This window comes from Tiliqua scincoides, chromosome 1 (assembly GCF_035046505.1).
Source record: "Tiliqua scincoides isolate rTilSci1 chromosome 1, rTilSci1.hap2, whole genome shotgun sequence".
Taxonomy (NCBI): Eukaryota; Metazoa; Chordata; class Lepidosauria; order Squamata; family Scincidae; genus Tiliqua; species Tiliqua scincoides.
The window spans coordinates 260720758-260736345 of record NC_089821.1 but is presented as its reverse complement, the minus strand read 5'-3'; the positions used below and the strand labels follow the sequence as shown (position 1 = coordinate 260736345).

The window sequence follows — 15588 nt, the reverse complement described above, 5'->3', positions numbered from 1 at the left end:
CCAACCCTCTAGGACAGGGGTGTCCAAACATTTTGGCAGGAGGGCCACATCATCTTTCTGACATTGTGTCGGGGGCCAGGGGAAAAAAAATTAAATTACATTTAAAATTTGAATAAATTTACATAAGTGAATATATTTGAGATGGAACTTATATGAATGAATGAGGGTCTTGCAATAGCTCAACGCCTATCAAAGTCCTTGCAGAAAGCAAGGTCAGCCTTTCCTTCACTGCCACTGCTGCATCACAGACATGAAATAGCAAGTAGCGGAGGGAGCCCTCATCCCACAGCTCAGGTGAGAGGCTGAACAGTTGTCCTCACACTGAGAGCAGTTGCGTTGGGCCTGTACGGGCTCCAGCAAGTCTCTGGAGGGCCAGAGGTTCATTGGAGACTGGTTGCTCCGTGTGGGTTGGACTGGGAATCCCTGAGGGCCGCAAGTGGCCCCCGGGGCAGGGTTTGGGCACCCCTGCTCTAGGGTACTTAAATCAGGTTCTTCAGGATGTTAACAGAATATGGGACCATTGCAGTCTGCTGCAGTCTGTCCTTATAACATTTTGTTAGTCATTCATAAATAACTAGATTCATAAATAACTAGATTCTAAATGGTTTTTAGAATTTATTTCAGACCAGAAATTGTGTGTTGTCAACATTGTCTGCTTTTTAAACATTTCAAGTACATTTTTATGCTGCTGGCATCTAATGCCATGACTTTATTTTTGAATTTGAGACTGTGTTAATAAATAAATTAAAATAAAACAACAACAACAACAACAACAAAAAAGCTATGCAGTCAGACAGCCAGCAGCAGGGTGGGGGCTATCCAGTGTTCTGCATCGAGTGCCACATGTATGATTATATGCCTCTGGGGCATAAGTCATGGGTGTGTCCTCGGTGCAAGGAGCTCCAGGCTCTCAGGGAACGCGTCCGTTCCCTTGAAGCCTTGGTGGCCGACCTGGAGAAGCGCAGGCAGCCAGAGGAGGACCGTGGGGAGACTTCCGGGGACGATCAGGCTTCGTCCCAACCTCAGGCGTGCAGCTCCTCGGCTGCCCGGGTGGGAAGTCTCGGGACTGGAGGACGTCATCCTGGAGAGGAGGGAAACAATCCCCTAGGGGGGATCCCTTCTCCAGGGGATGGGCCCGTATCCGAGCGCACTCGGGATACTCCTCGGCGGGAGGGGGGTCGGGGGCTTCTTGTAGTGGGGGATTCGATTATTAGAAACATAGAGAGGGGGGTTTGCGACGGATGTGAGGACCGCATGGTGACTTGCCTGCCTGGTGCGAAGGTTGCGGACATCACTTCTCGTCTAGACAGGCTAGTAGACAGTGCTGGGGGAGAGGTAGCGGCTGTGGTGCATGTCGGCACCAACGACGTGGGCAAGTGTAGCTGGGAGGTCCTGGAGGCCAAATTTAGGCTTTTAGGCAGGAAGCTGAAAGCCAGGACCTCAAAGGTAGCGTTCTCTGAAGTGCTACCTGTTCCACGCGCAGGGCCAGCTAGGCAGGCGGAGATCAGGGGTCTCAATGCGTGGATGAGACGGTGGTGTAGGGAGGAGGGGTTTAGATTTGTTAGGCACTGGGGAACGTTTTGGGACAAGCGGGGCCTGTACAAGAGGGACGGGCTCCATTTGAACCAGAATGGAACCAGACTGCTGGCGCATAACATTAAAAAGGTGGCAGAGCAGCTTTTAAACTGATCCCTGGGGGAAGGCCGACAGGAGCCGAGGGGCATCCGGTTCGGGACCCCTCATCCCTATGGGATGAGGATGGGGAGGTTAGAGAACAACAAGACAAAGGCAGGGTAGGAGAAGAAATTGGGAAAGGTAGGGTGATGGGAGGTGATAGATGGTTTGGCACAATGAGAGGATGCGGGGACAAAGGAGCGAATAAGCAGCCCATCCTGGGGCATTCCGTGTATAAATGCTTTTATGCGAATGCCCGAAGTCTACGAGCAAAGGTGGGAGAACTGGAATGTCTGGTGACAAGGGAAAATATTGACATAGTGGGCATAACGGAAACCTGGTGGAATGCGGAGAATCAGTGGGATACCGCAATCCCGGGCTATAAACTCTACAGGAGGGACAGGCAGGGGCGTGTTGGAGGTGGGGTGGCCCTTTATGTTAAGGAAGGGATAGAATCCAGCAAAGTAGAGATTGAAGGTGGGTCCGACTCCACCGTAGAATCTCTGTGGGTTAAATTACCAGGCTTGTGCAGCGATGTAATACTGGGGGCGTGCTATCGTCCTCCAGACCAGAAATCTGATGGGGACCTTGAAATGAGGAAACAGATCAGGGAGGTGACAAGGAAGGACAGGGTTGTAATCATGGGGGACTTCAATTATCCTCATATTGACTGGGTCAATTTGTGTTCTGGTCACGATAAGGAAACCGGATTTCTTGACGTGCTGAATGACTGTGGCTTAGATCAGCTAGTCAAGGAGCCCACCAGAGGACAGGTGACTCTGGATTTAATTTTGTGCGGTACGCAGGACCTGGTTAGAGATGTAAACGTTACTGAGCCATTGGGGAACAGTGATCATGCTGCGATCCGTTTTGATGTGCACGTTGGGGGAAGAATACCAAGCAAATCTCTAACAAAAACCCTTGACTTCCGACGGGCGGACTTCCCTCAAATGAGGAGGCTGGTTAGAAGGAGGTTGAAAGGGAGGGTAAAAAGAGTCCAGTCTCTCCAGAGTGCATGGAGGCTGCTTAAAACAACAGTAATAGAGGCCCAGCAGAGGTGTATACCGCAAAGAAAGAAGGGTTCCACTAAATCCAGGAGAGTGCCCGCATGGCTAACCAGCCAAGTTAGAGAGGCTGTGAAGGGCAAGGAAGCTTCCTTCCGTAAATGGAAGTCTTGCCCTAATGAAGAGAATAAAAAGGAACATAAACTGTGGCAAAAGAAATGTAAGAAGGTGATAGGGGAGGCCAAGCGAGACTATGAGGAACGCATGGCCAGCAACATTAAGGGGAATAATAAAAGCTTCTTCAAATATGTTAGAAGCAGGAAACCCGCCAGAGAAGCGGTTGGCCCTCTGGATGGTGAGGGAGGGAAAGGGGAGATAAAAGGAGACTTAGAGATGGCAGAGAAATTAAATGAGTTCTTTGCATCTGTCTTCACGGCAGAAGACCTCGGGCAGATACCGCTGCCCGAACGGCCCCTCCTAACTGAGGAGTTAAGTCAGATAGAGGTTAAAAGAGAAGATGTTTCAGACCTCATTGATAAATTAAAGATCAATAAGTCACCGGGCCCTGATGGCATACACCCAAGGGTTATTAAGGAATTGAAGAATGAAGTTGCAGATCTCTTGACTAAGGTATGCAACTTGTCCCTCAAAACGGCCACGGTGCCAGAAGATTGGAGGATAGCAAATGTCACGCCTATTTTTAAAAAGGGAAAGAGGGGGGACCCGGGAAACTATAGGCCGGTCAGCCTAACATCCATACCGGGTAAGATGGTGGAATGCCTCATCAAAGATAGGATCTCAAAACACATAGACGAACAGGCCTTGCTGAGGGAGAGTCAGCATGGCTTCTGTAAGGGTAAGTCTTGCCTCACGAACCTTATAGAATTCTTTGAAAAGGTCAACAGGCATGTGGATGCGGGAGAACCCGTGGACATTATATATCTGGACTTTCAGAAGGCGTTTGACACGGTCCCTCACCAAAGGCTACTGAAAAAACTCCACAGTCAGGGAATTAGAGGACAGGTCCTCTCGTGGATTGAGAACTGGTTGGAGGCCAGGAAGCAGAGAGTGGGTGTCAATGGGCAATTTTCACAATGGAGAGAGGTGAAAAGCGGTGTGCCCCAAGGATCTGTCCTGGGACCGGTGCTTTTCAACCTCTTCATAAATGACCTGGAGACAGGGTTGAGCAGTGAAGTGGCTAAGTTTGCAGACGACACCAAACTTTTCCGAGTGGTAAAGACCAGAAGTGATTGTGAGGAGCTCCAGAAGGATCTCTCCAGACTGGCAGAATGGGCAGCAAAATGGCAGATGCGCTTCAATGTCAGTAAGTGTAAAGTCATGCACATTGGGGCAAAAAATCAAAACTTTAGATATAGGCTGATGGGTTCTGAGCTGTCTGTGACAGATCAGGAGAGAGATCTTGGGGTGGTGGTGGACAGGTCGATGAAAGTGTCGACCCAATGTGCGGCGGCAGTGAAGAAGGCCAATTCTATGCTTGGGATCATTAGGAAGGGTATTGAGAACAAAACGGCTAATATTATAATGCCGTTGTACAAATCGATGGTAAGGCCACACCTGGAGTATTGTGTCCAGTTCTGGTCGCCGCATCTCAAAAAAGACATAGTGGAAATGGAAAAGGTGCAAAAGAGAGCGACTAAGCTGATTACGGGGCTGGGGCACCTTCCTTATGAGGAAAGGCTACGGCGTTTGGGCCTCTTCAGCCTAGAAAAGAGACGCTTGAGGGGGGACATGATTGAGACATACAAAATTATGCAGGGGATGGACAGAGTGGATAGGGAGATGCTCTTTACACTCTCACATAATACCAGAACCAGGGGACATCCACTAAAATTGAGTGTTGGGCGGGTTAGGACAGACAAAAGAAAATATTTCTTTACTCAGCGCGTGGTCAGTCTGTGGAACTCCTTGCCACAGGATGTGGTGCTGGCGTCTAGCCTAGACGCCTTTAAAAGGGGATTGGACAAGTTTCTGGAGGAAAAATCCATTATGGGGTACAAGCCATGATGTGTATGTGCAACCTCCTGATTTTAGAAATGGGTTAAGTCAGAATGCCAGATGTAGGGGAGAGCACCAGGACGAGGTCTCTTGTTATCTGGTGTGCTCCCTGGGGCATTTGGTGGGCCGCTGTGAGATACAGGAAGCTGGACTAGATGGGCCTATGGCCTGATCCAGTGGGGCTGTTCTTATGTTCTTATGTTCTTATGTTCTTATGTGTTATCTCAAAAGTAGCATTAGATTATAAGAAATCTAGATCTGCACACTGGTATTTCTTTGTCAATATGCTTTGACTTCAGGAAGAGTTGAATGAGAGGCTTATTCATTGCAAAGGTTACTTTAAAATTTTCATCTTTGTAAACTTGTAAAAAATGGTTCAACTTTGTTAATTTTGAAACTGTCTCCTATTACTGGTAAATATAGTAGATTCTATGAAAAAATATGGAACTTTTCATTATGATTTTTTTCCTTTGTCCCTTTCATTAAAATTAAAATTAAACATAAACAAATATTTATTTGGCAAAAAAAAAATCTGTTTGCAGTTTTTCCTTCTAGTTAATTTATTTCTTACTAGATCAGTCACATGAGTGACCTCCTATGAATTATGATCATGTAATGATGGTGTCATTGCACTACGTAGGTAATCAGATTTAGCTGCATGATTATGTCACTGAGGAGCCCTTTGAGAGTAAGGGAAGTGCTTCCTGGATCAGTCATTAGTGATTCTAACCAATCAGGGATTGTCAAGTGAGTAAGATGGTGTCATAATAACTAGATAGCAAATCAGATTTGGTGACATGTTAGTGTCAATGTGATGGCCCATGAAACTAACTGAGAGAGACTGTGAAAGATAGCAATGTAAATTAGTGAACTTTTGTGTTTATTGTTAAACAATTTTAATGGAAAGGATAAAGTGGATAGAGAGATGCTCTTTACACTCTCACATAACACCAGAGCCAGGGGACATCCACTAAAGTTGAGTGTTGGGAGAGTTAGGAGACAAAAGAAAATATTTCTTTACTCAGCGTGTGGTTGGTCTGTGGAGCTCCTTGCCACAGGATGTGGTGACAGCATCTGGCCTGGATGCCTTTAAAAGGGGATTGGACAAGTTTCTGGAGGAAAAATCCATTACGGGTTACAAGCCATGATGTGTATGTGCAACCTCCTGATTTTAGAAATGGGCTATGTCAGATGCAAGGAAGGGCACCAGGATGAGGTCTCTTGTTACCTGGTGTGCTCCCCGGGGCATTTGGTGGGCTGCTGTGAGATACAGAAAGCTGGACTAGATGGGCCTATGGCCTGATCCAGTGGGGCTGTTCTTATGTTCAATTTTGAAAGAGAGGAGTTCTTTTCAGCTGTGAAAAATGCAGTAATTTCAGTTTAGCCCTTGTATAAGTATTTCTCGAGCATGGTTAAATATGGAGAAAAGCCTTAATACTGTCAAAATGTTAAACTTGTTTGTAGATGAGATAAATGAAAATGGCTGATTTAACTAGGTAAAGTCTGACTTGAAATGTATGCTCTAAATAGGTTGCATCTGCCAAAAATGATTATTGAATCATTAACTCTTGCTGTCGGTTGAAGAGGCTATGTGTTAATTTATGCTCCAGTCTGAACAGAAGCATGTCAGTGATCTCTCATTTTTCATGTGTGATAAATTTTAAACTTAGGTTGCTGTATATCTTATCGTGGTCTAAATATATCTAGTTATCTTGTTTCGCAATTTAGTCTTTTGCATGTTACTGCTTTCTATCCAACTAGCTGTAGTCCTATTTGTTTCTCCCCCCACCGCCTTTTTGTATCTTTATTTCTAGTGTCCACAGTGTTTCTGGATTGTTTTCCATTTCTCTACAAACTTTTTTCCTCTTTAAGTGAAGCAAAGAAGGTTTGTCTCTTACTCCATTATTGCAATTAGGAATTTTGCATCATCAGTGCCAAAGGACAAAAGTGGTTCATTTGCCCTAGGGGAACAGGATGGTGATAAGATGATTTTTCGTCAAGGATCATTGGGTCATAATTAAGTTACATTCATTGCTATTGCTTTTTGAAGGATGATTGGTAAATGACAGGCTTCATGTGTTCAGTACGGACAGTGTTCACCAGGATTTTTTTCTCTCTGTCAGAAAATCCTGTTGAGCCTGATAATGTAAATGTGGCATTTTATTCTGAACAAAAGAGCAGGGAAATGAGCTATCTTGTCTAATCATTCAGTTGTTTAACACCGACTTCCAGTTTAGACTCAATTGGCTGGAAAGCACTTGACATGTGAAGTTAGTGCTGTTCGGAACGCATGTTTGAGTAAATTTTAAAGTAAGTGACAGCTAAATTGTACCTAGGGAAATTACAAAGCCTTCAACACAGTTAATTTTTTGGGGAGGATTAGTTGTAATTGCAACACCAGTCTCCTTGAAGATTCCTCGTTATAGCTGATGAACGGGGGGGGGGCATTTAGCTCTTTCAAGAGCCCCGTTCTTTTAACTGAATAATTTTTTAAGCTGATTGTACCTTACTGAATTGATTTCCCTCCACACTAACATCTGCTTCAGATTTGTAGAGGGATTTGTTTGAGGCATTCTTTCTTTTCTTCCCAGAGTCCTTTTTTTTATTTCTTCCCCTCTAGTGATTTCAGGTTTGAGAGCTTTTCAATCAGTAAACCCCTTAGGTAAATTGCCACTTCACTAACACTTTATGTAGAACACTGAAGCACTTCATTCCAATTAAAATCAATATTTAGTCTTTTTTTTTATTTTATCAAGCAGACTCCTTGGTTTGGAAAGTTGTTTGTAACAAGTAAAAAGGTAACGTTGAGAGAACAGCAGCCTTTAAGGAAGAGAATTTATTGTAATTTAAAATTGAAATGAGTTCAAAAGAGAAGAACAGTTCAGGGTCAGAGTCTACAGATAATTTCTCTTTCATGCAATTTGATAAAAGCTCAAATAGTTTTGTGAATAGTCACATCTGATTCCTTCAAAGGTTGGGATCATTATCCAACACCTTATTATTGCACCCAACAAGTCCCAGATACTTTAGACTGCAACACCAAAGGACGTCCAAATTAAGGAATGCTGCTGAGTTTGGACTGTTGAGATATAATGTGAGGCTCAAGAGTGATAAGCATGCCAGAAGTTGATGTCTAAGTTGGAAAGGAATACTTAAAAAAAAAATTGAGGTGTATCTTTGAACAGTGAAAGGCACACACTGTTGTATAAATTACGTTAAGAATAGCTAGTTGCAGAAGCATCCCAGGGTGGGAAATGCAAGTAAGTCGATTGCAATGGGACGCAATCATCTGAAAGAGAAATGATACCATTTCCAAATTGCCATGAGTTTCACACAACATTTTGATTTGCTGTTTTGAACCTCAAGATTACATAGGAAATCGCCTCTATTTAAGGATGCTCAGTATACATTGGAGGACTCAACACATTTTAAAAAAATCATTGCTCCATATTGTACCTCCATTGTTCCTGTAAGTAAATTCAGTTGTCAGATATTTCTCATAAAGTAGAATTGCATGCACACACGCCTGCATGTGCACACACACACACACACGAATAATTTTAAGATTAGGCAGATTGACCCTTCAGAGGTTAGCATAGCTGCCTTCATTGCAAAAGCCAGATATAGTCATTCTAGGTGCAGTCCACTGTGGAGTTGTCCTGTGTAAGCCCTAGTGAAATGCCTGAATTGTTGTGCAAATCATACATTTGAGTAGACGTTCATAGAACAATTTCCCTGTTGGTGGTTTTCAACGGTCTTGTAGTTTGCTTTGTGCAGTCAAAAATTATTAACTACACACAAGCACATGGGGAACCCAGTTAACATGAATGGATTTCTATGTTGGGCAGTGGCTATGTAGTTGCTGTTTGCTCTTGTGTTGCTCTTCCGATTTCATGTGTTGCTCTTCTGATTTCATGTGTGAATTAAGCCTAAGGTTACTACATAAGGCCATATTTTTTTCATAGTGGGTGTAAGTCTGTGTGATTTTTGTTGATTAATTTGCTCAGAAGGAGTTGTTGCGCAGGATAACCAGTGTATAGTCACTAAGAGGCTAAGCTGTGAATTGGAAAGTTGCTAGTTTGAATCTCATTTCTGCTATGACTTACTAGGCTGCTTTAGGCAAGTCTACTCCTTCTCTGGCTCAGTCCATTACCTACTGTATGGGGCGAGTTTGTAGTGCTGAGTTGGCAAGCCTAAACACAAGTTTTGGAAAGCTTTTTATAAGAAAGAAGTGTCCCAAAAGCAGTCCTGAGCAAATGTGTGTATGCTGTATCCTAAATGGAATTTTGTATGCTGATTCAATGACTGTACTCAATTTTCACAGTAGTTTGTTAGAAATCTTGGCTTAGAATACAGTTTCCCATGTATAAGGGCTTTCTGCTTCCTCTTGGGGCAGTTGCCATTTTCTACAAAGTATTCCTCCGAATCTCTACCTCCAGCTGCAGCACACTTCCCACCCTACCCCACCCCACACCCCTGTGCATCACACACCACTTACAGAGATTCCCACACTCTTTTGGTATATCTTTAAGTGCTACCATTTCAGGGCTATAGTGCAAAAGAGGTCCAAAAAGCTGCAGAGTACATTGAGTTCTTTGGATCCAAGTCCTTCAGTGTCTTTGCTTGTGTAACTTTGATTAGTATCTTAAAATTGGGTTGTAAAATAGTATTATGGTATTCAAGTAATGTTTACTAATCGAATCCCAGTGTTAAAAGCCAAAGTGGTGTTCTAATATTCTCATAATATTTTGTCAAATAGTGAGTTTGAGTGGAGAAACACGTGCAGATGCTTATGTACTCAATCATGGCCACCTGTACGTTGTTTTAACCTGTTTGCCTTTCATGGATTGTTTATTTTACACACACAGTTTAAATATCTTCAGCAATGTATATATAGAGCCAGAGCACTATTAATGTGTCTGTTTGATTGGCATTCCAATTATTCATTCATTTATTGATAGCTTTGACCTAAACAGTCAATTTAGTGCTGAGAGAATACAGCTGAGACAATACTGTTGCTCTTTTGAAGAGGCCTCGTCAGAAACTAAACATAAAGACAACTTGAATGTATTTGATTGCACCCTAGGTGGAATCATTGGGAGTTGTCCCTGAGCTGTTTCTGTGGGTGTTAACTGAACTTGCATCCAGAGCAGAAGAAAGCACTGATTATGTATAGCTTTATATCCATCTGTGGTAGCTACCATAGTATTTCTTTTGTATGACAGTAATCTAGCCTGCATCATCCACTTGCAGTTTTGAAATTAACCTGTAATTTAGTCTTCACCCCAAATGACAATAATTCAAATGACTCTGTGGGGTGCCAGAAGATGCACTGTAAACAGGGCTCAGTAAAGGGGAGAAGGTAGAGATCCATCAAACTAGACTCATTTCTACGCAGTCATGGATTGCAGAAAAATTGTCATTTGTTTTTAATATATTTTTCTATTTTAAAATACTTTTAAAACTAGCAGTACAAAGCTATAAATAATGCCATTTTTATATTGTAGATTAAAAAAAACAATTCTATGTTTGAGATGGTATAAAAATATTTGTCTGTGGTAAAATACACCATACAATACCAGTTGTATGTTTAAAATTCTCTGTCTTGAGACTTTCTGTAGTGATCTGATACATGAGTACAAACTGTTTTTGAGAATATTATGGACTAATTCTAATTTTTTGTTTTTTACAACTTTTCAACTGGCTTAAAAATATATATTCAAAATATTTATAAACTGCTTTGTTACATCTTGCAAATACATAACTTAGGTCTATGGTTTTTCTGTTGGGATAAACAAACCTTTCGTAGACGGAGTTCATACCTCATCAGGAATACAGGTGAATGTTGTGCAGAGCTCAGAATGACTGAAATGGTTGAAAAGACAACCTCCAGTTTCCTTCCTCCAGGGGCTTCCCCAGGCTTCAGAATGCCTTATAAGGCAAAAAAAGTCACTTCCAGTTTTCCAAGGTTTCTTTTCTGCTATTCGGTGCACAGATGTGCATTGACTCTGCAGGGCTCACTCAGAAAAACCTCCAGAGGCAAGAGGAGCTCAGCTCCCCTCAGCTTTGGAGGCTTGGAAGAGGTGAGATTGATCAACATTGGTGTCACTTGACCTTTGTTAAATGATGCTCACCTTATACCAAATCTCCACAGCCCCTCACATTGGCCCGTTTAGAATGGAGTTCTTGTTTGTCACCAGTTTGGGTGCTGAAAAGGAACTTCTCTAATAAATGACTCTCTATCTGTTTACTTGAACCTGAGAATTCCTTCCCAGTAACAGTGTTCACTGTATAAATAATTACTTAATCTTTTAAGTTACTAATCAGCTAATTTTTAATTTTTTCAAATGTGTGCTATTAAAATCTCAAAATTAGGTTTTGTTTGGGTCACTGAAGAAAGTATCTGAAATTAAATTGGCTACAAAATACATTTTGTACAGAACCATGAAGTTGTAAGCTTGGAGTATGGTGATCAAAATGTTGATTTCGAATATTTGTGTTATAGGATACTTGCTTCCATCTGAAAATGAATGTATTATCTTTTTAGGGATGATTTAGCGGCTGCCCTGGAAGCTGTGTTTGACTGTTGTAAGAAGTATGGCAAACTCCCTAAACTGCATGATATCTTGTGCAGGTTAATAGAGAAGGGAGACACCGAACTCTTACAGAAAGGTTGGTTACCTCCATTTGTGATGGGATTTTCTTTGTCAATGTTGATGTACAGCAGTGAAGAGAGAAAAGGATGGAAGAAAGTCTTCCTGTTGCTTGTAAACACAATAACAAAAATAGGAAAAACAAGAAAATGAAAAATACATAACATAAAAATTACACAGAATATCTACATGTAAATGTCTAAAATAGACTTCCAGTTGTCCAAAAATTTATCCGTACATACTTGAACATATAGCTTATAGACAACGTGTTGATAAAGTTAAGCAGTCCTCAATCTATTGGGGAATGTTGGGGGAGTACTTATCCTTCCAGTGTTTTAGTTTATTTATTTAGAACAAATACTGGTATTCCCTGAATCACACTACAGGAACTTAAGAGTCTTTCTTAAACTTAAGAGGAAGATCATTCACATCTTCCAGCATCTTTCCTACATCTTCCTGTAAGTTGTCTTGGACTCCGTGGGGCTTACTTGAGAGTAAACACATCCTGAATCAAATGATTAGGCTGCAGGTGTTTAGTGGGAGACTTCTCTCTCTCTCTCCACCCCCCCCCCCAAATCTTCCTAGGTCATTTTTCACATCTTCCTGAAAGAAAGTCCCATGGGATTTTATGGTGCTTTCTTCAGAGTAAACATTTCTGGGTTTTACTGTTAGGCTTCAGCACACTCGTTCTCACTATATTGCCAATCTTCCTAGCTTTTTTTCTTTGCTCTCTGTTTCCAGTCTTTTCCCTTGCCTACTGCTTCTTTTCACAGTCAGCTTTCCAGAACACTATGTTATTTACACTGAATTTAATTCTTTCTCTCATCATGCCCAGCCCTAACCTGAACATCTGGAGTTCAGTAACTATACAGATACCCTCCATCTTTGTGGGTGCTCCCATTTTGGCTACAGTCCTATCTGCACTGGCATGGGGACTAGGAAATAGAAGAGTAGATTATATTACTTCTAAGCATTTATTGTGAATGTATGTGCTGTTCTGGCTATGGCAGCATTTTGTTCTGTCCACAACGGAGAATCAACTTTAGTGAAGTCCATGAATGTTCCCCATATGTTTTGGTCAGAAAAAGTTCTCACTTCCCACACTGTCCCAATATTTGCAAAAAAGAACCACAGTAACATTTAACTCTTCCAACAAGTGCAATGCAATGAGTGCCAAAGCAACTTCAGAAACCATTAGAATGAGTAGCTATAAACAATTACATAATTTATTCTATGGCATGGGTGCCTAGTGACACTGCTATCTTGTCTGTGGATGTATTTTTTCTGCTCTAAATAGGTAATAGGTAATCAAAACCCAATTCAAGGTGCTGGTTTTGACCTTTAAAGCCCTATACTGCTCTGGGCCAGGATATCTTAGAGACCGCCTACTCCCGTACAATCCGGCTCGCCATCTCAGGTCATCAGAGAAGGCCTTTTTGCAAGTGCCACCACCCAAGGAGGTCCAGGGGGCGGCTGCAAGAAATAGGGCCTTCTCGGTCGTGGCACCAACATTATGGAACTCTCTTCCCCTTGATTTGAGAATGGCTTCCTCTCTTGAGAGTTTTCGGCGAGGCCTGAAAACACTGTTGTTTAAACAAGCCTTCTGATTTCTGGCCTCAACATTTTTATACATCTTTTAGTTTTTTACAGGCTTGATTCCTCGGTGACTTGCTCTTTTATTCTGTCTTTTAATCTGACTACTCTTTTTATGGCCTCTGTAATGTGTTTTTTAAATGTTTTTATCTGCTATGTATTAATGTTTTTAAAATCTGTTTTTTTAAATATGTTAGCCGCCCTGGTCCCGTTAGGGAGAAGGGCGGGATAAAAATAAAGTTGTTTATTATTATTATTATTATTATTATTATTATTATTATTATTATTATTATTATTAATCTCATGGGCATTTTAAATTTCTGTAGCTATGGACTTTGTGACCCAGGAGAGAGGTGAGATGACGATGCTCTATGATCTCTTCTTTGCCTTCCTGCATACTGGAAAATACAAAGAAGCCAAGAAAATCATTGAGGTGAGACTGTAACTATAACACTCTAATCATGCAGCTATTTAGAGTTTTAATTAGAACGTATTTAAAGTTTTTAACCTTTAATTAGTCTTGTTCTGATTAATGTTAATAGAATCCAATCCTAGTAATGAAAAGGGGAGGGGTGTCTGATGGAGACTTAACCCCCTTTTTTCATTGTGGGAAGAAGTAAGACAGCCTGGTTGTATATTGAAATTGTTTTCTTACTTTGTCAATTTCACTATTAAATATCCAAGTGATATTTGCATATTAAATCTAGGATTGTGGAACAATTAAATTAAACTAGCATTCCTGGGTGTAAAGTTGCTAATCCTCTTTCCAACAAATTCTTTGTTCTTTAAAGCATTGGAATTTAATTTACTGCAGACCATGCTCCAATTTATTTGTAATGCTTGTCTACAAGTTAATCAGCGAAACAAGTGCTGTCTGCTACTGTTTGGCATTTAATTTAGCATTTTTTTCCCCAGTATGGTAAGCAGCTTATAGAAAGTGGTAGGTGACAAACTTGGTCTATTTAGGATTAGTATATTTTATCTAGGCTTGATTGAAATTTTGCTTACTGAAATTGATAAGTCAAAAGGGCAGCCTTAGAGCCTTTCCAGATTGTGATTATTTTTCTCTAATAGTTTGTGTGCGTGTGCAAATTTGCTTTCCCCTTCCAAATTTAATATTAGTTGACCGGTTTACATTAGTGGAAGGAATAAATCATCTTTTGAAAAGGTGAAACTAGACTTTTGAAATAGGAAAAAATCCCCAACGATCCCTTTCAATTAGTCATAAAGCAATTTAATAATAATTGCTTAATAAGAAAGAAAGTTGGAAAAGAAAACAGTGGAAGGTAGAGCAACCATGCCCAAGTTGCTTTTTCAATGGCAGTTTTACGCGAAGTGCACTATCTGATGAGACCATTTTTAACTTGAATTGCTGCTTTTATGTAGGCCAACATTTTGTTCCATATAAGTAACTTAGACCCCAATCTTATTGAACCCAGCACTGGTGGTATGTTTGTACCACCGACACTGGATGTCCTAAGACATTCTGCACCAGCAGAGAGGACAGTGCCAGTTGGCACTGAGCCTCAGCTCTGGGAAGACTGCTGGACTGGAGTGGCCAGCAGTAAGTTCTCCTGCTGGCCAGCAGTGAGACTTTTCAGATCAAGGGGAGGGTGTACTGAGGGGAGGTTCAGGCCCCGGCAGGGGGGGGCAGGGCAGACTCCGCTGCTGAAATCTATGTCCACTCCCGCTTGAAAGTTTGACATGGGCCTCCTTGGTTCTGTGCCTCCTATATAGCTGGCGCAGATCCAAGGGACCCATTGCCACAAATGGAGCTCACCATGGGGTCAGGGAACAAATCTTTCCTTACCCCAAGGAGACTCCGGTAGCTGCCCTGGCCCACAGGTTACAGAAGCATCCATTTGGCATCTCTGTACCTCACAGTGGTGTCAGAGCATAGAATTGAGCTGCCGAAGAGGTGAAAAGTTTGGAAAGAGAAACAAGTAAGCTATACACGAGTGCTTTTTGCTTGTATCATTCATACATTCCAACAATACTTACTGCACTGCCACCATCTGCATGCCCACCCTTCCTGTGGGTCTACCTAGCATCAATATTGTTTGCACATGCAGCAGTCTGTCCTGCAGTCTATTTACACTATAGGCTTAACATAACAACTTGTCTTTAGAAACTTTTGTAAACAGATACTTTAGTAAACAGATACCCAATTTCTTTGTATGTATTTCCATTGTTACTAAATAACCATTCATTTAACATTTTGTTTCATTTAAGAAATAGAATTCAATAGATTACAACTGGCTAAAAAGAAACTGAAAACATTAATTCCAGAAACTTTTGCTCCTCTTGGTTTATCAGGAGAGAAAGTAAACATCTGGCATTCTTGCATGTCCTTTTTCTGTTCATTGGATTAGGATTTCTTAGACTTGCTTAATCCTGGCAGAGTCTCATTTGAGATTTTTAATATGGATTATGCTGTTTCATTCACTCTTCAGCACTTTAATTTTCCTTGTTCTTCCAAGCAAATGAATAATATGTAGCAATTACAAAGCCTTGGCCTGTAATTTATTTAGAAAGGACAGGCAGCTAGAGTTGGGGGCCTGTGTGTGTCTGTGTGTTCACTAGTTCCTGCCATTGTGAGTTGATAGAATCAACTTTATTTTCAAACATAATTTGACTTAGTGTTTTGA

At 41.5% G+C, this 15588-nt stretch overlaps 1 protein-coding gene across 2 annotated transcripts in view; it reads left to right on the top strand.

Annotated features, from left to right (window-relative positions):
- Positions 1-15588, top strand: part of LRPPRC (leucine rich pentatricopeptide repeat containing) — a 146827-nt gene that overhangs the window by 75120 nt on the left and 56119 nt on the right. For both annotated transcript variants that reach the window (XM_066624545.1, XM_066624552.1), the window contains exons 24-25: positions 11242-11366; positions 13267-13373. In XM_066624545.1, the coding sequence (XP_066480642.1) occupies positions 11242-11366; positions 13267-13373 (232 nt within the window). The remainder of the gene's footprint in view (positions 1-11241; positions 11367-13266; positions 13374-15588) is intronic.